The 24,916-nt window shown below is 47.5% G+C and overlaps 1 protein-coding gene across 9 annotated transcripts in view; it reads right to left on the bottom strand.

The window, feature by feature from the left end:
* The window catches only part of ZNF462 (zinc finger protein 462), a 135,964-nt gene that overhangs the window by 57,513 nt on the left and 53,535 nt on the right, over nt 1–24,916 (bottom strand). For 8 of the 9 annotated variants that reach the window (XR_013388248.1, XM_077912805.1, XM_077912808.1 and 5 more), the window contains 6 exons: nt 21,788–22,037; nt 15,624–21,238; nt 14,675–14,839; nt 12,803–12,906; nt 9,680–9,798; nt 5,452–5,643 (listed from right to left, as the gene is read on the bottom strand). Coding sequence is in view for 8 of the 9 variants with exons in the window: in XM_077912805.1 (XP_077768931.1) it covers nt 5,452–5,643; nt 9,680–9,798; nt 12,803–12,906; nt 14,675–14,839; nt 15,624–21,238; nt 21,788–22,007 (6,415 nt within the window). In the remaining variant the exon portion in view is untranslated. The remainder of the gene's footprint in view (nt 1–5,451; nt 5,644–9,679; nt 9,799–12,802; nt 12,907–14,674; nt 14,840–15,623; nt 21,239–21,787; nt 22,038–24,916) is intronic. The other variant, XM_077912811.1, reaches the window with a different exon arrangement.

The following is a 24,916-nucleotide window of genomic DNA, read 5'->3' as shown; positions in this document are numbered from 1 at the left end:
CCCCTCCACCCACCCCCAGTTATCTAGGGCAGAGGTCAGTGACACACTGCCCATAAGCCAAATCTGGCCTTCCTTCCCTGTTTTTTTTGTACATAAAGTTTTATTGGAACACATCCACGTCCATTTATTTATATAGTATTCATGGCTGCTTTCACATTACAATGGCACAGCTGAGTAGCTCTAACAGAGACCGTATGGGTCACAAACCTGGCAATATTTTCTATCCGGCCCTTTCCAGAAAAAGTTTGCCAATCCCTGATTTATGTAGAAACTGACCAGTGTATGAATCTCATAAGAAAGAGTCTCCTCTAATCAATATATTACATTAAAATCCCAGGGGGTACAATTTTGAGGTAGAATAGAAAATGTTCAGAACTCATTAAACCATGAGTTCTGTTGGTTGGTTTCATTCTACAGAGTTTCTTTGAATTTGGATTTCACTGCAACTGAACACTATTTCCCCCTGCCCCCCCCCCCCCCCCAAGATATGGAGAACAAACATTCCTCCTCGAGGGTCAATGGTTGTGTACACTTGGCTCTACCACCAGGTGACTACTTTAGTAATGCCACACCTCTCCAGCTCTACTACACCCTGTCGCCTTCTGAGGGTTGGAAAGGTTTATACTCTGTTTCCACCTTCAGTCTCCCACCTCTACAGAAGGGCTTGTTATGCAGGGAACAATGACCATGTTTAAAACACTTCATCAAGGTAGATCTTCTCTTCTTGGAGAATGTGTCAGAAAATTTCTGTTAAAGCAGTCTCTGAGGTTTCCTCTTTAGAATGTTTGCCTTTTGAACTTTACTTTTAAATGGAAATGAAATACATGTGCCCTCCTAACTTGGTTCTGCGGACTTAAGTTAGACATAGAGACTCAACACAGGAATCGAAAATTATGATGTCTCCAAGAAATCACTGGTCATTGAAAAGAAGTTAGTATTTCATATGTCCTTACATCTAACTGCTCCCATCAGAAAATCAGGGGGCAGAACCACTCGCATATCCACAAGTACAAACAGAGCCCTGAGAGGATCATGACTAGAAGAGTTACCAGAGTAGAGGGTTGGGCCAGTAAAAGTCAGTCTTCAGAGAAAGTGAAAGTCAGAGGCTTACAGACAGAAGCAGACAGGGAGGAAATCCTTCCAAGCTCCCAGGAGAGCCTATTCAAAGGCATGGGAGTGGAAATGAAGAAGTTAGATACTGAAGGAGGGGAGAGGTGGGTAGCTAGCACAGAGATAGTAGCACATCATCAGTATCTGCTAGCGAGGTCACTCTGGAATGGGGAGTGTGACCCAATGGTAAGTTCTCCACGCAATGCCCAGGACTTTGATATGACAAGTGCCTGGAGTTCTTTAGTGAGAGGTATCTGAGTAAAAACAGTGCTTCTCAAGCATTATTCTAGAGTTCAGAATAGAAAAGCTAACTGAAAAAATTCTAACAGAAAAAATAAAATCACAAAGCTCCTTACAACATTTTCCTGCTGACCCGTAACAGCAAAGACTTCTCCACTGGGTGGACTGTATCCAGACCAATGCTGTAAAGAGAAAAAGGTATCACGACCAAAAGTTCGTGGCCTTCTCTCTAGGTCGTTATCAGAGCATAGACGAAGAAACTATGTTGTCCTCCTCCACCCAGGTGCCTGGTCTTAGCATCTCATTTTTGCTTTAAACGCACCACAGTAGCTACTTCCTAAAGCAGGCAATCCCATACAGCATCACTGGGTAGACAGAAGGAAGAAAATAATCTGTTCTTTGGGGGAAATTCAAGGAAGGAAAATAAATGTCACCATTGGCTTGACTTCGTAGAAAGGAGATAGCTCAATTTTCAATGACATGGCCACTATCCATGTATCGCAGAGCTTCAGAGACCTAACCAAACTTCATACTAAACCATGTTCTTCTCGTTTCTTGGTTATTTTATACAGGTGTGCGTCTATGTGTTTTTCCATCCTGGAAGCAGAGACTTGGAAAAAAAGCGTGACAAAACCCAGTCCTCTATTTTCTATGGCAGAAGAAGGAATCCAGTAAACACAAACACAGCAGCACTTCCTTCTGTTGACAACCTTATGATTTCCCCTTAATGCATTGTTTAGAATAGCAATTACGTGTCACTTCCCATTATCCTACACACAGAACCACCACCACACAGCCCTTGCTTTTCCTTCCAACAACCGATCACAGAGAATATAGAAAGAATTCACATGCTGGTGGAACATGTCAAGATGGACAGCCCAGAGCCCAAGAGCTCTGTTTATGGACAGAACAGGTGTGTGGCCAGGCAGCTGGGGTGAAATCTCCCCTCCACCTTCTCAGCACCCCTCCCTTGCAGTGCTGGGCTCTGGGTTGGGAGGGAAAGCAGCTTTGGAAGAACCTTCTTTTTCAGCCTGTTTCCTCCTGCCAGAGAAGACTGGCTCGCTCTCAAGACTGCAAGCATTTGACCACTGCAAACAGCAGTGAGCATGTCAACTAGTTTTATTCACATCCCTCGCTAGGGAATCGGAAAGCCAAGGACACACTGGTGATTTCCCTGGTTTTATGGATCTCTACTCCCCCCAGGCCTGCAACACATTTTTGGGGCTTGTGTTCACAGTGTCCTGGCATCTGCAGTGTGGGAAACCCGAACTGAGAGCCAACAGCCCCAGAGCTTCTCCCTATTAAAATGTGCAATTGGATTTCACATGCGTGTTTCAAACACCATTCAAGGCATGATTTACAGGCTACTGTCTAGCCCCACAGCTGTTTTTTCATCCCCTAGACTTAGGCGTTTCTAGGAATCCACCACTCAGCTCCCCGGCAAATCGTCCTCCCCAATTCCAACCTCCTCTGTCCTTCCTGGGCACCCAAAGCTATGCAAGACCTACACTAAGGATTCAAGAAAATATTTATTGAACGAATAAACTATTATCCTTTCTATGGAACCATTTATTCATGAGAATAGCCCATTTGATGCCTTATTTCTGTTTACCCACCTTCTCATCAAGTTTTTTTTTTTTCATCAGATTAAACTCATCACTGCCGACCCATTGATAAAGGTTATTTATATACATTAAAAACAGTGCAGGTCCAAAGAGTTGCCACCCAGGGCTTTCACAGTTGCTGAATTTTTTCTAGGGATGAGAAAAGAAAACACTTTTATATATTGCCAGATATCTTCTTGTGGTTGAATAGAGACAGACTGTCTGTGTTCAGCAGAGAGTTAACATCCTACCATTGTATTTCTGTGACCACTCACCCCAAGGTACTAATGTAGTCTCACTTCCAAGAATCTGAAATCACCCCCAAAAAGGTTAGACCTCAGGCTTAAGGTTATGGTTGGTTCAAAACCATGTTGACAGTATCTCTAAATATCTGGTTTTAAGCTACCGGAGGACCAGAATGGTAGTGTATTTATTTATGATTCTTCTGTGCAGAGCACAGCTCTTGGCAGAGGATGGACTCAGACACAGTGAGCAGTCGGCAGGATTCCTTTGCCCTGTGAACTGAGGCCCACCTTTTAAGGGAAGAGGACAAAGGTGGGGGGGGGGGGGGGGCATGACACTGAGAGAAATGTCACAGGAAAAGTCCTTGCTGGAAATAGTGTGGATAGATCAATTTCACCCAAATGGCTCTGCAAATGTAGCTTCCATTTCAGATGAAAGCAATTAATTAAAAATCATGTTAATAAAGATCTTACAATTTACATCAAATGACATTTTGCCCTTTGTTGCAGTATACCAATCTTTTCCAATGACCAGAATCTCAAGGTGCAAAGGGGACACCTGTCCATTTTCGCATACGCTCTCACCGCCCCCCCACCCCGGCTCTGAGATTCAAAGTTTTCCAAGAAAACTTCCTCATCCTCCTTGAACTACTACACAACACTTGAAGAGATTCACTTTGTACAAGCCACAGTCACAATAACAAGCCTTCCTTGCTAAGCCAAAGTCCCTTAAGACAGGAATACTGGTAGGGAACTCTTGTGTTTCACATAGGATTTGATGGCTAGAAAGGCAAGGCCACCAAGTTCCTTAACTCAACAAAGGCAGCTTTAGTCTCAGGACTCCCCTTCCCTTCTCCTCCCAAAGCTGTGTCTTTACAGACCTCATGAAGGAAGATTAATCATTTACTCTTTGGATAATCTGATAATCAGACCATGTTGACATGCTGGGCTGTCAGGCCTGCAGGTTACCTGAAAAGGCTCTCCTTTTTTACATTAAAAATAACCCCAAATTCACACTTGTTACAAGTGGCTCCAAAGGCCGAAATCCCAATTGAAGAATAAAAATGGCAGCAATAAAATGACTCTTTATTAAATATCCACCATGCATCCGATGTTGTGTAGGGTGTTTGACACGTGTGCCTTCTCTCCTTCACCTCTCAAGATAATTAGTGGAGGTAGTATTGTTACCTGATTCTACGTGAGTGTGGAAGTCACAACTGCCCAGAAAAATACAACTGGCATTAAAAGAAAATAGACTCAAAGCCAATCCTTTGTGCAAAAAAGCTCACAGACTTTCCTTCCAGTCCACCGTGCACCCACCCCCACCGCGAAGAGAACAGTAGACCTTGGGAACAGTGCATTCCCAGGCTGGGAAGAACTCAAGCTGGTAGGAGATGTCTGGTTATTGAAGGAGCATGAGGGGCAGGGAAGGGAGCAGCCCTGGCGTCTTCCACATCCTGAGAATCTGCACGCGTCCTCCTGTCCTAAGCACCTGATTCTGCAGTCCCCGGAGGTGAGCTGAGCCATCAAAACACTTTTGCTTCTTGGTCTGGTCAAAACAATAAGCTGTCCTCTTGCTCACTATGCCACACCTGCAGCCTCCCCCCTACCCCATAGCTTTGGGTACATTGCCGGTGACGAGACCCCTCCATGGCTTTCTGTATTTCTGAATCTCCAAACCTGGGCAGTTAGACCCTCTTCCCACCTGGTGCTTTCTCAACATCCTTCGGCTATCGGAAATCACTAGTTACCCCTAAATTATCCTGTGACAGAATCAGACATACTTGCCCCACCCAACCCCTCTTTCTCCCTCCTCTGAATTCTGCGTAGCGTAACATGGCACCCCAGACACTTCACGCATATGTTTTTTTGGTTTTGCAGGTTATTTTTTTAGAGCAACACAGGATATAAATAAGTAACTAAATAAATAAATTGGCCTGGTATATCCCATTCCTTTTCTTGCTCACAACCACACAGAAGACTCCCAACGCTGGTCCACCCACAGGGAGTGTGCTTTCTGCAAGCACTGCCCACACGAGTCCAGCCTGACATTTCTGCATGGCGCCAGACACTCACCAAGGGTACCCCACCTTCCCACTCCCATTTTTATACTGTTGCGACCTTTCCCCATTTCTTCCTTCACTTGAACCGTCATGTTTTTGGATTCAACTTTCCTCCAGGAAGAATGACTGGCAATGAATCCCAGCCTACCCTGACCTTCGGTGCTTAGCTATGGCCCCGAAGCCCAGTATTACCATTAGAGTCTTCCACTTCTTCGGCTGGGGTAGCTTTCTGGGAGGAGTGGTGAGCGTGTGAGGAGAGCAGACTGACGATCCGTGGCCTGGGGAGGGTCAGGGCTTTTCCGTGGACCTTGAGGGAGTGTTCCTTCAGCTGGCTGATTGTCATGGTGGAAAAGGAGCAGCAGGAACACTTGTAGGCATGCTCACCTGGAGGAAGATGGCGGTAAGGGGCAGAAAAGGAAAAAGAGGGGAGGAGAGATGGTGGGGGTGGGAAACAAAGTGACAGAGTTAATTCATGCCAGAGAAGCGTCTCTGAAGCGTCTTGGTCTGAGAAGCCTCCCAGACCAGTTACCGTCCATTCACACACAACCACAATGGTCCTCTGGGACTCGAACTCCTCGAAGAGCTCCATTATCAAATGACCTGCTCCCTTCTCATTTCATGCTCTACTTACAGGGAAGAGCCCTATGGACTGATTCCCCAACGAGGAGTGAAACCAAATGTCTACGGCCCCACCTTCAGAAAGGTTTCCCAGTCTCTCGTTCTCTCTCACTCTCCACTAGAAATGACCATGTCGGCTTTCACTCAAGGATGTTTTTTTATCATCTGCAGAATATGATATGCTTAATTCTCACTCCAAGGGCCTATTGGTGGCTTTCCAAGCACAGACAACTAAGTGCAAACTCTGTTGTGTTATTTTCATCCTTTACGTCTTTGCTGACTATACACCTCCCTCCATTCCACACATCCTAGTTTTTGGTTTTTTTGGACCAGTTCACAAACCTCAGCATAAAACTCCACGCTCCTACTTAATCGTGCAGAAATGGGTAAAAATGAGTCATTTATTTGACCGAGAGAGAGCTGTATATGTGTGTTAGCTCCCATATTCTTTGATAAGGACAGGTCAGTGAAAGTAGGCATTTTTATTTTAATTATTTTTATACCACTGAGACAAATGTGACCAAATGAGACTATGATTCACCTTTGCCCTAAGTCAGCTGTTAAATGAACTGCATTTTAAAAAGCCAGGCTGTGAAATGGGCATGCTTATGTTGTTGTATAAACACTGGTTAGATCCACTCAGAAAGCAATTTTGCTTTTTATAACAATAGGCTTAGAACGCTCATGCTTGCAGCTCAGTATCTGCACTTCTCAGAGTTTATATTAAAAAAATATCCTTTGACACATAGGGTTTCTAGCCATAAGGAAATGATTAAGTAAATGTGGATACATCCTCTCGATGAATGATCATTCATTAAAATAAATTCTTGAAGAGTTTGTAATCATATAAAAAAACAAAACAAAATAAAATAGTGATACTCAGAAAAACAAACAGAAAGGCACAATACATTTTAGATTGAATTATAATCACAACTGTTAAAAATAATAATAGAGGAAATGGTTGAAGGGAAATGTTATCAAATGTTAACAGTGGTCTTTAGAGAATAAGATTATGGAGGACTGACTCTGTTTCTTCTTTCATTTCCAAATTTCCTCAAATGAGGGGAAGTTTTATTATTTTTTTTTGAGTGGAAGTTTTTTAACTTTTTTTTTTTTTTTAAATTTATGATAGTCACACAGAGAGAGAGAGAGAGAGAGAGGGGCAGAGACACAGGCAGAGGGAGAAGCAGGCTCCATGCACTGGGAGCCTGACGTGGGATTCGATCCCGGGTCTCCAGGATCACGCCCTGGGCCAAAGGCAGGCGCCAAACCGCTGCGCCACCCAGGAATCCCCTTAACATTGCTTTTTAAGGTGAAATTGTAAAACCAGAGAAGAGAAGGGAAGTGGACCAAAAAAAAAAAGCAGCAGAAAGGACCTTTAGCAAGGAAAAATTATGTGGGCCAGTGACAATGAACTGTGGCCACAGCTGCAGAGAAAAAGGTAAACCTCTGTCCCTGCTTGGATCCAGCTGGGATGGTTAGCTCCCTGCCACCTGGAAGATGACCAATATTTTCACATGTGAGGTGAGCACAGCATCCCAAATTCTGCACTGAGCCTCCACTTTACCACTAGTGATCCTCAGAGCATGTACTGCCAAGAAAGTCTTGAAAAGAACTTTGAGTGATGCAACATCCGACAGACCAAGGAGGAAGGGAAGTTCAAAGTCAGATGACCCGAACTAGAACCTCAGTCAGTCCCCAACTGTGATCCGGGAGTCCGGATAATGTCGGTTTGTCAACAGTGGTATTTATTACTATAATATATATGGATCTGTAGAATATTATTTATAATACAACATAGAATACATGTGCTAACATGTATTAGGGGCAGCCCGGATGGCTCAGCATTTACTGCTGCCTTTGGCCCGGGGCGTGATCCTGGGGACCCGGGATTGAGTCCCATGTCGGGCTCCCTAAATGGAGCCTGCTTCTCCCTCTGCCTGTGTCTCTGCCTCTCTCTCTCTCTGTGTGTCTCACGAATAAATAAATAAAAATCTTAAAAAAAATGTATTAGTTATTGCATATAATATGATTGCCCTCCTTATTCCATTTTTTTTTTAAAGATTTCATTCATTTACTCATGAGAGACAGAGAGAGAGAGAGAGAGGGGCAGAGACACAGACAGAGGAGAAGCAGGCTCCATGCAGGTAACCGGATGTGGGACTTGATCCTGGGACTCCAGGATCGCCTGGGCTGAAGGCAGGCGCCAAACCGCTGAGCCACCCAGGGATCCCCTCCTTATTCCATTTTAAAATGTTTTAATGCAAGCTGGCTGCATGAACCTGGTTGGGCAGTTGCAAATAGCACAACCTGAGAGAGAATTCAAATCCAGATTATTTGATTTGTCTATGTGACTTTTACCCTTTAAAATAAAACAATGCATCTAGGATGGACAAGATGAGTCAAGAGTTTTGGAAAATGTATCAGGTTTCCCCAAGCCAAGCCACTCTCAGTGGCTAAACTCCACACCATGGACACCAAGTTTCCCAGGTGTGCAGAGAAACAAATTATACTGCTCCCTCCTCTCTTTCTGGATGCTTCCTTCTCACCAACCAGCGAGCACAGTCCACATGGTCAGTTCAATGCCCCGGAGTCAGCAGGAAGCCTTTGGCACTCTCTTAAAGTCCTTCCCACAGGCCAAATCATTCACCCAACTTCCACTGCTGACTGCTTTTGACAAGGTGGAGACCTGTGAGAAAAACTGTCCAGGATGGTGTCCCAATTGAATAGTTTACCATATGTACATGTTACAAAAGACTGGTCTGAACCCTGAAGCCTCTTACTCTATAGCCTTTAGTAGACTTTTCCTGAAAACACAAAAATACTAAGAGACAAACAGAAGTCCCTAGAGCCAGTCTCCCTGTCCCACCTGCAGCCCAGTGGGGCTTGGGCAGCTAGATGCCTTCAGTAGTTTCAATCCATTAAACCAGTTCAATAGGACCCAACATGATGAAACATGGGCAAAACCTCTGAGAAGGCCACCAGACCGACTTCCCTGCATCACACCTCTTTCCTCTCTTGGCTGAGCTCTGATTTGCTACCTGCAAGCACCCTCCATCATGTGCAAAAAGGAGAGAAGAGCAGTATCTTGTCAGGGATGAGGATGGAGGCTTTCGTTCTGAAGTTGAATTCTTAGTGAAAGGTTATACAGCCTTGAACAGGTTCCTTCATGTTGAGTCTCTGTATCCTCTTCTGACACTGAGGGTGACAACACCACCTACCGTTTAGGACTGTCATGAGGATGAAATAGTGTGATGAACAGAACGTGCTCAGGCCACAGCCCTGTAGGTGAGGGTTGCTCATGAGATAAAGCACAATGAGATAGAACCACAGAGTGACACAGACCAGCATAGCTCCTGGGCACTCAGGATCCAAAGTCATTTCTCATCTGCTGTATAGAAATGTACTTAAGGGCATCTCATGAGAAATCTTACACAGCTTGAGGACTTTGTCCCTTTGAACTTCCTCAGGATTATAATTTTATTTTAGTTGGGGATTATCTTTAGTAGATACTCACAATTCATGCCTTTCCATTAGAAAGGCTGGGCAATTTAGAAATTTCGCTAAGAAACAAAACCCGTTAGTAGCACAAAGCAACTATGACATGGATCAAGTTATTTTGGCTTTGGGTGATCATTTATTTTTTAATATATTTCTTCATTAGATTAAAATAGAAATGAACACACAATCATGTCAAGAATAACTTCTTCTCACGTGTGGCACAAGAGACTTTGAATTTCACTCAGGGAAGACCACTGGATTTCCAATTCAAGGACTCTGTGCATCAGGAAGGCTAACTCACCAGCATGAGCCTTGAGTATATGTGTTTTCAGCCGGCTGTTATAGGAGGACTTGAAGGAGCAGAGTTTGCACCGGAATGGTTTATGGTGTCCGTGGTGGGTTTGCATATGGCGATCCAAGCTTGATGTAGAAAAAAAATAAAAGAGAGAGAAAAAAAACAACAGGATTAACAATTACATATATTTTCCCACTGCCCTTTCCCAGCAAACCCATTCCTAAACTGTTCAAAGTCATTGTTACTTTCCAGGGATGGCGCTTACCAAAAACAACGACAACGATGACAAGAGTGGTCATACCTACTGGAGAGGGAGGGGAGGCTAAAAGGAAGGAAGAGATCAAGAGCCATCTGGACTGAAAGACATGGCAGCGGGATTAGGTCATAGTAGACTCTCATTTTCCCTTCCCTAGAAACATGTATAATCGGAAGAGGGCGTCCAAAGAGAAAAGGTAAAATACCAAGTGCAAGTTTCCTGCCAAGTCAGCAAGGAGTACCTATCAAAGGGTCTCTCAACTTATTCCAAGAAAAAAACCAAACCACATAAGAATTAGAGAAACTTTGCATTTAAAAAGCGTTTTCTTTTTTAAATCTCCATTCTGCATTCCCAGTGAACACTCAGGAGGGGAAGGGAAGTTTCAAAGTAGTTGAGCTTTCAAAGTAGTTGAGCTACTTGCAACGGGGCTGTCACGCCTCCAACATGAAAATATGGAGGCAAAGTGCAGGTGCGTTTAAAAGAAGTCACGTGATCCAAAGGCCACTCATCCCTTCTGATAAACACAACCATGTTTGCTGTACCTCAGTCTTCCAGAGCAACTTACAAAGAAGTTATTTAATTATGGTGAACTCCTAGTATTTCATAATAATTACTAGTCTAAAAAAAATAATAAATCTACCAAACAAGGTGTGGGAAGAAGTTCTAATTTGAATCGGTACCCCAGAGAACTAGATTCCATTCTAAATGACTCATGTGGGAATGGTGCTGCTTACCATTTAAACATATAATGTTCTCCTGAGCTCCAAAGCAGCACTTTCAATTGCCTCCGGACATCTCCCTCTGGGTGTCCGTTAGCTTTCTTAAATTCAACTGGCCCTAAACAAAACCATCAGTTTTTTTCCTCCCCTCCAAAACAAATGCTCTTCCTCATTTCCTTGCTTCTGCAAAGGACACTACCATCCTCAAGCCAACCAGACTGAACACCTAGGTATCATTTGTCCTCTACTTTGCCTCTCATCCCTCATCCCCTACATTAAGTTGATTTTTCCTAATTGTGAAGATCCTACTTCCTTTAACCATTCCCAAAGTTCCATCCTAACTTCTCAGCTCACCTACTACTACTGCCTCCTAGTTGGGTTTCTCCCACCGTTGTTTTTAACTCAAGAACACAAGCTATGGAGTCAGACTACCTGGGATCAAATCCCAGCGACTGCTTATAAACCACGTGACCTGGGCAAGTTGCATAAACCTCACTTTTCTTATCCACAAAATGGAGAGAGTAGTGGGACCACACCTCATAGGGTTGATTTAAGAATAAAATGAGATAATACTTGAAGGCACTTAGAGCACCGGTGGACACATAGGAAGTCTCAATAAATGGCAGTGATTATGATGACTCTACTCATTTCAGAGTCTTCCTTTTCCCAATAATGTAAATGACAAAATATTAATTCCACATTCAAAGATTTCAAATATGGTCCCTACTCAAGTCTTCGAACTTTATCTTCCATTATTCTTTTACATGTAACTTAAAGATTAGTCAGACTAGACCGCTAGCTGGGCCCCCCACGAGCCTCACGCTCTGTTCCACAGGCTTATGCTCTCATCACTCCCTCCAGGCTGTGCGTCCTTTTCAAACTAGTCAAGTCCTGTCTTCTGACTTTAAGACCTGACTCAAGCGCTCCCTACTCTGTAAAACCTTCCCAATTCTTCTACAGGGAGTATAACATTTCCCCTCTTTGAAACCTCACAGCATTTTATTGTTGTAGTTTTGAAAGGTACATGCCTTATTTTGCTCCATTTGTGTGCTTGCTTTATTTGTAACTCCACTGGCCCCTAAACTCCCTTAGCTCGCTGACCATGGCCTCTTCATCTTTATACTCCCCTTTACATCCCCCACTAAGTCCCCACCACACTGCCGAGAACAGGGGTATCCATTCATTCACAACGATCTGTTGAGACTGCTGGGTATCAGACAGCAAGATAGATGCTGTGGAATAAATATACGTCTTAAGCTGATGGGAACTACACAAGCTTTACGTCAGTGCTGGGATCTGACGACAAAGATGACACATTAGGCTCCGTAGGATACAGGGTTTGTGTAACCCATCCTACTCTCGGTAAAAGCATTGCCTCCTCCGGCCTTTCAACAACTCACTAGCACTTTATCTTTTTAAGAACCGAACAGCCCAACATTTGTTTGCAATTATCATAAAAATAAACAGCACGTCAGTCTTACAATCGGTCACTTCCATCCAAGACGGTGGCACACACATTATTGAACACGTATCTCTCTTACACAGCTCAAAGAAAAACGCAACCAAAGGCTGTTTCTTCTCCGAACCATCCCTCTTCCCGTTACCCCCAAAAGCCTGACATGATATTCTAAATCTACAATCCCAACGCCCTGATGGGCCCGGGCAATTCCTTCTCCTCAACACCCCCCTTACTTCAAGCACTTCAAGGTCTTTTTAAAATATCACGCAATGAGAGAATAGTCACACGAGTGAATAGTCCTAATTTTACCTCCTTCGCCACTCAATTTCCCAAATGGAACTTTACTTCCTCAAACGACGATTAGGTCCTGGATGAACGTTTGACAGATATACCAGTAAATTCATCTACTTCCTGGTCTTGCCTTTTGTAAATCATAGCAGTGCATCCAAAATAGACAGCCCCCTTATTTTTTTTTTTAAAAGGCTTGTATGTGCCCAGTCTATTGAGATCTTGGGCTCTTAGCCCCACTTCACAGACGAGATGACCGAGGCTCAAGGTGACAGAAGCAATTGCACGGCAGGTGCAAACCCTGAGCGGGGCTCACAGACCCCTCCAAACCTCCCCTTCTAGCTCAGCCACCTTCCACTATGACATCTCCTCCCCATCACCCCCCATGATCACGAGACAGCACTTACTTGTGCCTGAAAGCAGAAACAAAGGAGCAATACTGGCAGCTGTACTTGTCCTCGCGGGTAAACATGGCCAGGGCCAGATGGCTCCTCTCATGAGAACGCAGCCCCTGCATGGACATCAGGACTCTGTCACATTGACTACAATGGTATCCCCCCGGCCGGGTTTCATCCTCCAACATTCCATCAAGCAAGCAGTGTTCACCATCCACCCGGTCCACCAGGGTGCCACTGGCATCTTTGGCTGCTTCCAGTCCATCCAGGAACAAATGGGAAGGGTCTTCAGCCTCCTGCTAAGAGAACCACACACACACACATGCCCCACCAACAAAATAAATATCCATCATCATCGTCTCCAGCTCTCCTCCTCTCCCTTCATTCTCCCAAACTCATCAGCATTTCCTGGTAAAGTTTTCTCCCCTGCCTCTCCAGCTCCCCCTAGAGGAAGGGCAAGCCCGCCTGCCATCCTTCATGCAGTGCTGGTGATTTTAGAGCAACGTCTCCGGGCACAGGTCGCTACTGCCTGGGAAACACGAGACAGGGGCTCTCCCACTGTGAAGACAGTTCACTCACTCATCTCCCATCTTAAAGAGAAGATTCAAACTGACATAAAGCAGGGTTAGGGTGACAGCTCAGAGAAAAGAAAGAAAAGGAGGAGGTGGGGAGGAAAAAGCAGAGTAGTGTGGGCATCTAGGAGCCATGGGCCATCCCTGGGAAAAGAAGGGAAGGGAAGGACCTTGCCGCCCGTGCTCCTCCCCACCCTGCCTGTGGTGACTCGGTCCATTGACCGAAGGCTGCCGGACGATCGACTGAAAAACTTAAGGAGCAGCCTGGTTTCAAGACACTCGTGTTTGGAGGTGACTCCTTGGGTTACTGATTACACATGAAGAGCTGTTCTGTCTCCCTCGAGCAATTCCAGGAAACAAGCCTGGGACACACCGAGGTGCCGTGGAAGAGGCTGACCGCCGCTGCCCCCGGGGGGCCACTGCTCTGCTGAGAGCCGGAGGCCTTCAGTCTTTATGTGCAGGAAAAGCAGAGACTTTACGTCCGTGCTCCATGGGCAACACAGGACACCGGAGGGAAACGGGCAGATGACAAAAAATATAATCACATATCTAGGGAGAAGGAGCGGGGCCCTGAACTAACCAGCGTCTCTGCTCAAAAAGGAGTGCTTAGCCGTATCCTGGAAGGCAGGGATGGTGGCTCGGTTCCCAACAGTGGCCGCTCTTCGGATCACCATGTTCGGAGCAGGGGGCCTCATCAGAGGAGGGAAAGGAGGGAAAGCACTGGTCAGCCACATACGGGGAAAGGGCATGAAGGAGGCCAACCAGGTCAAGGGGCTCTCGGGCCTACTGTGGCGTGAAGGCTTTCAGCTTTAGATCTCACGTTTCCTACGCTCCTCAGAGGACCCAGAATAAGAAGTGGAAAGATTCTCCGGGGCTCTCTACCCTGTGAGCCAGATGAGAACAGTAAGGAGTCAGGCAGTGGGAGGAGCAGAAGATGATGGGGAACAGGACCCACTTGATTCCAATCAAGAGCTCGGGCAACTCGGAAGAGCAAACACCTAACGGCACTAAACGCAGCACAGAAGGGCGACCCAAAGCCTCCTGCCCCGAGAGAGGCCCGGATCCTCCGTTTCCACCAAACTATCCGCGTGGAAGGCAACCAGATCGAAACGCGACCGGGTCGAGACACGAAAGATGAAGAAGGTCCAACCTGCAAAAGAATCACAACAAGCCAGACCGATCCAAGCGCAGCTCAGGAGTGCCCACATTCTGGGACGCCCTTTCCTGAGCTGCTCTGAGCAACGGGGGGTTAATAGGTAACTGGAACCGCTCACACACAACAACGCTCCTCCAGGCCTCCCCCCGCTCTCACCTTCACGGCGGCGGACACGGCGGGGACGCTGCCGTACTGGACGTGCTTTCGGAGGTGATTGCAGATGGCTCGGAGCGTCGGGTGCACTTCCACACAGAATTTACACTTGTAGCCCACCACCTTCCTCTCCTTGATCTTTGGCACCTCTTCTAAGTGACCAAAAGGCTGGTGAAATACAGTGGTAGCCGTCAGTACTCCGAGCCCCCCCTCACATGCCGGCATTTATTCTTGCAGCTTACTAGCAGATTTTATTTCAAAGCGGATTAGCGGGTTAAAAACCAAAGGGAGAAATATGTGAGTATTTTTACATAACGAATTCGTCAGAGCCGTGGCACGCTGCCTACTATGCAAAGTCTCTGGAACCCAAATATGTTACAACTTGTGAGTAGAGAAGATTTCTGTGGAGAAGCCTCATCGTCACGGCCACCAGGTTATGTGGTTTTTCAAGCCAATTTCAACTACGCAGGTGAAACGTTGCGTTAGCTACGCCATTAGTGAACTTCTTGACCAAAAAAAAGGATCTACTCCCGGAGATGTGAGGTTCGTGTGGCGGACACCGCAGACCACAACACGGCTGAGAGGTGCCAGTGATACCCAGAGACGGCCCCCGGCTGCCTTAGAAAGAGAGCGAGCGTTGTCGTGCACCTAGGCCTCACATAAGGCTACTCGGCAGAAGGAGATACAGAGAAACCACCCCAGCCCTCCCCCCCCCCCCGGGGGGCCTGGGGTGGGGGGGCGGGAGCGGGAGGCAAGGGGAGCGGGGCCGTGGAGAAGGGCGAGCATAGGACGGGGGATAATCAAGCTCGAAATGTTTAATTGACTTATTGAGCTCTCTGGCAAGCTAAGTCGCTAGGAAGCCTGTAGCAGTTTGGCTGGCAACGAAGAAGTGCATGTGGGCACCAGTGATGAGAGGCCTCCTGGGGGAAGGGAAATCAAAACATATCCTTACCCTCTCTTGTTTGAAATCTGCAAAAGCACCATCTGCATATTTCTGCTTGCTCAAAAGCTGTTTCCTCCTCTCCTGACGTTTGGCACGCTTCTGGAATTCCTCATTGTGAATGTTCAAGTGTGAGGTCAGCTCCGCTGTGCTTTGCAGTTTGCTATCACAGTGCTTGCACTGGTAGGCGGGGTTCTGCAAGCGGGGGCCGCTGGCCAGAATGACGAAGTCCCTCTTCAGGTCCCGGCTGTGGTGGTCAGTGTAATGCATGCACAGCAGCTCCGCCGTGCTGAAGGACAGCTTGAAGCACTTGATGCAGCGGAACGGGAGCCACTCCATCTCCTGCGCTTCGCTTCCCTCCACCTCGGCTTTCTCGAAGCTGCCTCGGTCTTCCTCTTCCATCAGCACCGGCTTCTCGTGCTCGTCGGCGTAGACGGCCGTGAAGTAGCCTCCCAGCTTGCTGGCGTGCTGCTTCTTGGGGAACACCCCCGGGTGGCGCTTCATGTAATGGGACACGATGCCCTTCTTGCTGAAGGACTGGAAGGAGCAGAGCGAGCACTTTTTCTTCTCCACGGCCCGCCGGAGCTCCTCGCTGAGCTGTGGGGAGTCGTCCTTGGGCGGGGACGGGATGATCACCTTGTTGGGCTTGTCGCTGATGGTCCGGGAGGCTGCCAGGCAGTGGGTGTAGTAGGCGTCGATGTCGTGGCGCTTCTGGTAGTGGGCCGCCAGCCCTTTGCGGATGGGGTTGGTGTAGGCGCACAGGGCGCACTTGAAGAGGTTGTTCTTGCCCTCCGGCTGGGCGCGGACGTTGTTGTGCTTGATGCGGTAGTGCCTGGCGATCCCCTTCCTCGTGGAGCAGAAGTACTTGCAGAGCTGGCACCGGAACACAGTGTGGGAGACCAGGTGCGAGGTAGAGAAGTGAGACGTGGACACGGGCTCCTCTCCCACGTCCTCCTCCGTGACGGAGACCTGGGAGGGGCTCACTTCAGTGGTTATCTCGGGCTCGAGGGAGACCGGCAGCTTCGGGGGCGACTGGGAAAAGACATCGAATTCAGGCTGATTGTGGTACTTCTCGTAGTGGATTTTGAGCTTTTCCAGCGTGCCGTGCGTGTACGGACACAGTTTGCAACGGTAGGCGCCGTAGCCTTGCTTGAAGATCCTGCTCGTCTCCTCCACGTCGTTCTGGGCTATGTCGGCCGACTGCTCCACGTCGTGCACAAAGTCCTCGGCGGTCACCTTGATGGACGGGTGTCGCTTCTGGTAGTGGGTCAGGACGCCGTGGATGCGGGTGTTGATGTACGGGCAATGCCTGCATTTGTAAACGGCGCCGGGGTTAATGTCGATGTCCTGGGCAAAGTCGGCAGCCTTCACCTTCATGCCGGGGTGCTTCTTCCCATAATGGGTGAGAAGGCCGTGCAGGTTGTTATACTCGGACTGGCACACCGTGCACTGGTACGGGGTGGAGGATATGGCCGGGTTGGCAGAAGCCAGCTGGATGCTTTTCTCTGGGGACAGCCTCGCATCCTCTGGGCATTCGACGTCCTGCTCGGGCAGTGGAGCGGGCATGCTGTTTTCACAATTCACAGGACCCACCAGCTCTTCGGAGGAGGGGAGGGGGTTCTCAATGGCATCTTTCTCCTTGATGATATCCAGCAGCACCGACTCATCACCATTCATGGCCCAGGGATGGAACGCCTGGTAGTGATTGGTGATGTCCCAGATGGACATGGCTTCAAAAACACAGTCTCTGCACCTGTACGTTTTGGCTTCCGCGGGCATTGCGAGAGAGGGGGGGGACGGGTCTGGCCCAGCCCAGAGTTTGGTAGCCATGTAAGTATAGTCAACGTAATGCTCTGGATGCCTCCTTTGGTAATGCAGGAGCAAACCGTTGGGCTCTGTGTGGGAATAGATGCACCACTCACAGTGGTAGCCAGCTTCTATCAAGCCATCTAGAAATGCCCACCGCATGATGGACGTGACCGTGGCCTTCAGGGCAGGGTGGTCTTTCTTGATATGCTTCCTCAGTGCATAGAAGTAGGGGGAGGTATACGAGCACTGCCTACACTTGAGCGCTCGCAGCTTAGCTTTATCCCTCTCCACGTTCGAGGGGGCGACAAGCACACAACCGGCAGGCTTCTTCTGGTTGCGGTCACAGAGGCTTCGGATGGTGGCCGTGTGCTGCCGAATCACATCTGCATTGGCCTTGAAGTCTCGGTGCTTCTTCTGATAGTGAATGAGGACACCTTTGACCGTCCGGTTCCCGTAATCACAGTGCTGGCAAAAGAACATCTCATTCTCGGCGGGAGGGCCGTCTCTCTCAGAGCTGCTTCGGGTCAGCTGCTGCATGGGGGCGGGTGGCCGAGGGGAGCCTTGGGGCCCCTCGGACCCCCTCATCATTGCAGCTGTGGGAGGAGCCTGCCTGATATATTTGGCAGTGACCTTTATCTCTGGGTGTCTTTTCTGGTAGTGGACAAGCACTCCCACAACTGACCGATTACTGTAGGAACAGTGTTTGCAGTAGTAAAGCTCAGTACTGAGGTCTGGTGGCGGGGGTGGTGGGGGGGGTGGGGAACCCATGTTGGACATTTTGGGAGACATTGGAGCACCCACCTCAAATGATAATTGAGAAAGGGCAGAGCCCCTGTCCACAGACACCATTCGCATGGTTTTCTGGATCCTAAAGTAGGAAGCCTTTTCTTCCGGGTGTTTCTTCTGATAATGAACCAAGACAGAATGCATGTTGGGGCTTGCGAACGAGCAAACGTCGCAATCGTAAACGACAACAGTGTTAACTGAGGGGTCCTTCTGATTTTCACATTCTGGAGTAAAGGTCTTTGAAGGAGTGTTTTTATTAAACGTAGCTGGCAGACCGCCACCGCGAGCCACGGGAGTGGAAGTCGCCAGGCTCTTGGGGGCCGAATTCAGAATCTCCCTCAGCGTCTGGGATTCCGTATTCAGCCCTTCCTGCTGCTCCACGACATAGCTGGAAAATATCATCGCGTTGTTAATCTTAACCGTGGGATGCATTCTTTGGTAATGTGGCATCAGGCTTCTGACATTCGGGCTCGTGTAGGAACAAAACCGACACCGGTAGATCAGGTCCGAATGGTCAAAGTTGAGTACATTCATGGCTTCTGGGTGGTGTTCGCCGTAATGCTGCTGCAGGTCTTCAAAGTTGGTGTAATCAATGTAGCATTCCAGGCACCTGTACACCGCACTGTGATCATTGGGATCCAAGATGTACCTAAAGCTGAACTTAATGTACGGGTGCATTCGTTGGTAGTGGGTGCTGACGCTCCGAGCAGATTTGTTGTTAAAGTCACAGTGTTTGCAATAGTAAAGCCTTCCAGAGTCACCAAAGTCCGTGTTCTCGTTATTGTGCTCGGTTCCATAGATGGGAGTCTGGGTGTTCAGCAGAGCGGCGTTGGAAACTTGGTGATCTTTCATGTTTGTCGAGGAGCCGTAATAATCCTCTTCGTCTTCAGAAAGGGTGAGCTCAATCTCAGCCCCGTTGGTGGCGTTGTAATCGTGGGCGACGCTTCTGAAGTTGGGCTCCTTCGGGGGCTCGCCGGCGTCTCTCGCCCAAATCTGCTGGGCTGAAAAGGATGCGGACACCTCCATGACTGGCTCTGTTGGCTCTTCCTCCCTGTCCAACTCAACCTCTATCTCCACTTCATTGTCTTCCTCTTCCTCCTCGTCGTCCTCCACGTTGATCACCGCGTCCTCCTGCTGTTTTGTCTGGTTGATTTTGCTTTGCAGGTTGCTGGCTATCTCGTCGATCCTCGTTCTCTTCTTCACAGGCGATAAATCGAGGGGAAAGTCATTAGCGAGCTTCCTAGAGGCCTTAGCTACAAAATTGTTCTTGGAGGACAACCCAAGAATTGAGGTCTGACTTTTCTTCACAGTGTTGCTGGAAGAGGGGTGGCTGTCTGTCTCACTCTCCAACGGCAGGCTTGAGGGCTGCCCCTCGAATTTTGGCAAGTTGTCGCAGAACGAGTGTTTGTGCTGCTGATGGACCCGTAGCCCTTTCAGAGTCGTGGTGGAGTAATTACACATGGTGCATTTGTAAGGGTGCAGGGGCGGGGCTTGCACGGGGGGCTGGGGCTGCTGCGTCGGTGGGGGCTGGGGCTGCGGCTGGGGTGGCACCTGGTGTGGTGGCTGGAGCTGTGGTGGCTGTGGCTGAGATGGAGGCGGCGGTGGCGGTGGGGGCGGCGGCGGCGGCTGTTGCTGCTGCAAGGGATCCAACAGGACTCCTGACTTTCTGCCATTGATGCTTGGGCTCTCGTAAGACACAACGCCTTCATTCAGTGAAGAAGAAATGCTTTCGCTCTGGGAGTTCACAGCATCCCAATCTGACGTCGTACCCGTGTGACACTGCTTGTGAGCCCCGAGTTTTAACGAGCTCTTGCAAGTAAACGGACATTCGTCACATTTGTAGACAGCGGTCTTTCCGGACAGGTGGATGTTTTCTATGTGACGGGAGATGCTACGTCGATGCATAGTGAGGAAGGGACAAAAGGGGCACTGGAACCTATTCATGAACCTTCTAAACGGAATCCCCTTGGTCTCCAACAGCTTGTTGCCATCTGAGCCCATCAGCTGCTCTGCAGACATGCCCGATGTCTGGTGATCCATCGCATTCAAGCCATTCTCGCTGTCTATCTCGTTCAGCTCTTCATCAGAACTGGAGTCGTTCAGCATGCTGTTAGTTTCCAGGTCAGCGGAGGAATTGGTCATGTCAGCTATTCCATAACGCGATCGCTCTGCCAAGTTAACTAGGCCAGAGTTGTGAGGGGACTTCGGCTTCATCGGAGGGTAAGACACGGGTGAAAACTTGGAAGCGGACGAAGAATTGGGTCTCATGATGGAGTTACTGATGGAGCCCCGAAAGTTGGAGACGTTAGCGCTGGGCATCTCCCGGCTTGCAGCATTCATGGACAGATAGGTGGAATTGGAAGTGGGGCTGGGGGCGCTTTTGTTCTGCACATCAGGGAGGTTCGTCCCTTCTTGCTGCTGTCGGAGGCTGGAAAGGATCTTGACCATGCTGCGATGCTTCTTCATCATGTGGTCACACCAGCGTTCTCGGCGGGGGGTCTGGTAGCTGCACCACTCACAGCAAAAGTTGCCTCGAGACTTGGTCAAAGGCTTGACCATGGACTCTAAGATGCTGCGCTCCACGACCTCTGCGGGCAGTTCCTTACAGGGGTCCTGCAGGGACACGGGTGGGACCACGGGGTCTGGCATTGGAGCGGGGGCAGGCAGGGCAGCAGTGGTCTCCTTCAAATTGTTCTTGTGATACATCTTCTGATGCTTAATTATTCTTGCCCTCCTCGGTGACTTGTACGTGCAAAACTGGCAAGAGAAGACCTTTCCAAACCCCTCGTGCATCATGATATTATAATTTAAGGATCCGGGAACAGGGGGTCCCACTGAACTCCCTTCAGCTTGAGCTCCGTGGACCTTCCTTGTGTGTTCAATGAGGAGGTTTTTTGACCTGAAGTAGCGTACGCAGAACTTGCATTGAAAAAACTTGTTGGTTGGTTTGGGATTAGGGGCAATATGCTGACCGTAATATCCAGGATTGTGGCCATAGTAGCTTCCGGTCCCCAACGCAGTTGCATTTTGACCTAAAGAGGAAGTGTAAGGTAAGTGAGAACAGAAAAGCAAACAAAAGCGAATTAAGAAATTTCATCATGCAAATCAATTTTTCTTTTCAATTATTCTTCATTAATAAACATCACATTCAAAAGGCCTAACGTCTCAAGATGAGGCCCTGAAGAGTATTAATGAAGCAGTAATGTACATCCACGTATCGCTTCTCACAGATGAAGATGGAGTGTTCGGTTTTAGGAACAATACTCACCTCATCTCCTACTAAATGCGCCCTACGGCTATAAAAAGACACGTTTCACACACTGCGACATTCATTCCAGAATTCTGCAAGACACTATCCTGTTCTCCAAATTGAAAGGAAACTAAGAGACGTAAGGAAGCCGAAAAGGACAATAACCTAGGACGCTTAAGAAGAGAAACATGATGCCCAAACCACAAAAATGGCTTGCAAAGGGCAAGAAACTCTGAAGAAGCCACACGTATCGAGAGTCACGGCTATAGGCTACAGCTAGAGGAGGGCAGTAAAATAACATCAGGTGTGCCAAGATTCGGCAAAGATTTACCTGATAGATCCTCTGCGATCGCAAATTCATCCTTTATAGAAGAATACTCCACCTCTGTCTGATTACTGGCATTCATGGACCCGGATCGTGGCTCGTTAGCATTGTCTTCAGCAACATCAGTTGGCTGCAGAAATGCCGTGTGGACATCCTGAATGTGCGCCTTGAGATCTTCGTAAGATGGGGCCCTGAAGTCACAGCCATCACACTGAAGCACCTCCATGATCCGGGCCTACCTTCTCACATTAGGAACCTGTGACAGAAATCAGAACAAAGCATCTAAAGAAATGCACTATTTGCATATCCCAAGTCAATGGGGCTACGAGTCCATTAACAGAAGAATTTCTAGTATCGGTAGATTTCTCTTCCTGAACTTTGCCAGTTGGAACACCGGCCAAAGGAATGCAACCAGACATAATAGGGATAATGTCCTTGAGTTCATAACTTCAAAGAAGGGGGTGGGGGGGAACCCAGATAAACATTTTCCAGTTTGATATAAATACATCTTCAAAAGCCATTTGTCAAGGAAACCCTTAACAGTTCAAAAGTTTTAGTAGTTTCTGAATTTCTTGACTGAATTCAAACTTCTTGGTAAGTTGATATTGACTTTGATTCTGCCTTGGACCCATTTTTCTTTTGAACTAGAACCTTCTCAGGAGTAAAGAGGAGGTCTGCACAGAAAAAAAGGACAGATTTCAGTCTTTATTAGCCGTTTTAACATTAGAACATCGATGTTTCATCACCAAATGGTGAAACAGTATTGAATCCCGGACTGGTGGTAGAGAGAGCTTTTATTACACCTTTTATTATTCCAATATCTTAACTGATATTGGGGTACGCCTCTTTCTTCCTTTCGCCAAACAGTTTAGTTGTGCGCATGTGTATGTGTTTCATAAGCTAAATGGTCATTTTGCCTTTTACTACCTACCAATTATAACCTAACAGCTTCTCCAACCTAATTAGGTCATAAACTATTTCTCATGAGATTCTCCAATAACCAACTTCAGATGACAGTCCAGTTTCTAGTTTAAAGTTGCACCTTGGTACCTGGATTTACATATTAAGGTAACACACACAGTTCTGAAGAGGGGCTGCTAGGGCATGACTCTCTCTTTTCCTACATCTCCCCTTCTCAAATGTGAAGTGTACACTTGCACGCAAAAAGCTGTGAACCTACCATAGAATAAAGCACAACTTGCCCAGCACTCTGCTCTTTTCACTGTGTGATTGAAAGACATAGATAGCTTCACACTAACTCAACGGCGAGGCTCACCATGAAGCAGTTAAAAATGTATTAGGAGGCGTAGTCTGTCCCATCTTAAACATATCTTGAGTTGAGATACCCGGTTATTATCTTAATCGGGGAGTTACTTCATTGAGCTCACCGCAAACTCTACTGAGTCACTGTAATCTAGAACCAGATGTCCAAGAACTAAAGCCTTGGCCAAATCTTTCTATACTTTTATGGCACAGCAACTTTCCATACTTTCGTGGCAAAAGGTAAATTGTTTCTGCAGGAGGAACAACGTCTAGTAATAGGTCAACGTAGAGAAAGGGAGCCATTGCGAGCGGATTTTCTATGAAAGAATGCTCCTGCTGATAGCCTGCTAAAATAACTTCTGGCAAGTCCAGCTCTGGACAGCCTGAGCTTGCAGAGTGAGACACAGATATTTACCTCCTCTTCTTTCACCCAGCAATTTATCCTTTTTCAATAAACACTGAACTGTGCACCAGAGTCTTTTCAGCTAACTAAGTCTCAATATTCGAGATACACAAGCTTTTATGCCTAAGCACCAACCCAAATTGTGTGGAAGAGGTTGCTATCAGCTCTGGATCAAATTACAGCAGTCACTGAGGCCCCACCCCACTTCTCCTTTCGCACAGTCCATTAGACCTGAAAACAAATTTTTCCATGGTGCAGACGACTCCTGCATTTAGAACACTTCGCAGAAAAAAGCAGATCATCCAGTGTGCACTCCCCATCCCCCAAGCCTAGCCCTTTCATCTCAGCCAAACAAGCCACAGCTCTGCTGAATGTGTTTATCACACTTTCAAGAGATAGGAGCTCCTGCGTCACTGAAGCTCTAAGACTCACTAAGCTGCCCTAGTCCCTCTGAGCTTTAGGAGCAGCCATTTTAGCTCAGAGCTTCTCCTCCGTGCACAACATGGCTTCTCTGGGATTCTGCTAGGCTGACGATCAGAAATGAGCAGTAGAAGAACAGGCTGGGCTCCTCCTATGCTCTTCTCCTCCCAACAAAGCATGAACTGTTTTCATTGCTTCCCGAAAAGCAGCACCTTTCTCCTCCTCAAATGTCATTCACCAAGATCTCCGAAGGTTCTTTTATCCCATGATTGATAAGCTTGTTCGTTAGTCCCAGCAGAGCACTGGTTATTGCAGGACGATCCTGGACCAGACCCCTGTTGTTCCACAGCAGGATTTTGGGGGTGGGCTGGGGGGACCTTCAGAATGCCTTGGCTTCTTGGGAGTCGTCCTTCCACACACAAGAAGACATACCATCCGACTCTGCTTGCCAGATTCCAAAGTCTAATGACCTTTGTTAATCACCAGCCAGTCTGTCTGCATCAGCAGACCCTGCCAACAGACACACCCTTCAACACAAAGGCTGTAGCTATTCCTTTTAAAAGAGGTTCTCTGAAAGCTCCATTGTGTAGCCCGAGAGGAAAACAAAATCTCTTCCCTTCAAAACTTCAAGCCTTTAGAAATAATGCAACAAAAGGCTTTCTGCTGTGTGTCTTTTGGAAATTTTGAGCCTGGTTTGCACAACATCAACAAAAATTATGGTTCTGCACAAGGAAAGCAGGGCACCTTCAGCATTAAGTCATCCACCCAGACATGAAATTCATCTCTCTACGCAGTTCTCTAATATCTTGGTGTCTTCGGAAGCTGTTATCAAGGATTCTAACTTCGCTGGATGCAAACACACACCAACAGTCTCCTTGTTCTGCTACAAAGGAGATTAAAGGGTCATGAGATCAGGAAAAAAAAAAAAAACCCACTGATTTGGAAAAAGAAGAGATGATGAAAGTGATTTCCTAATGGGTTCTAGCTTTAATGTTGTTGCAGTCTCTACCTCAAAAATAGCTCAGAGCCTTAGAAGAGGTTAATCTCCA

The sequence above is a fragment of the Canis aureus genome, chromosome 10 (genome assembly GCF_053574225.1).
Source record: "Canis aureus isolate CA01 chromosome 10, VMU_Caureus_v.1.0, whole genome shotgun sequence".
Lineage (NCBI taxonomy): Eukaryota > Metazoa > Chordata > Mammalia > Carnivora > Canidae > Canis > Canis aureus.
The sequence above is the reverse complement of the archived record's forward strand: the minus strand, read 5'-3'. Positions and strand labels throughout refer to the sequence as shown.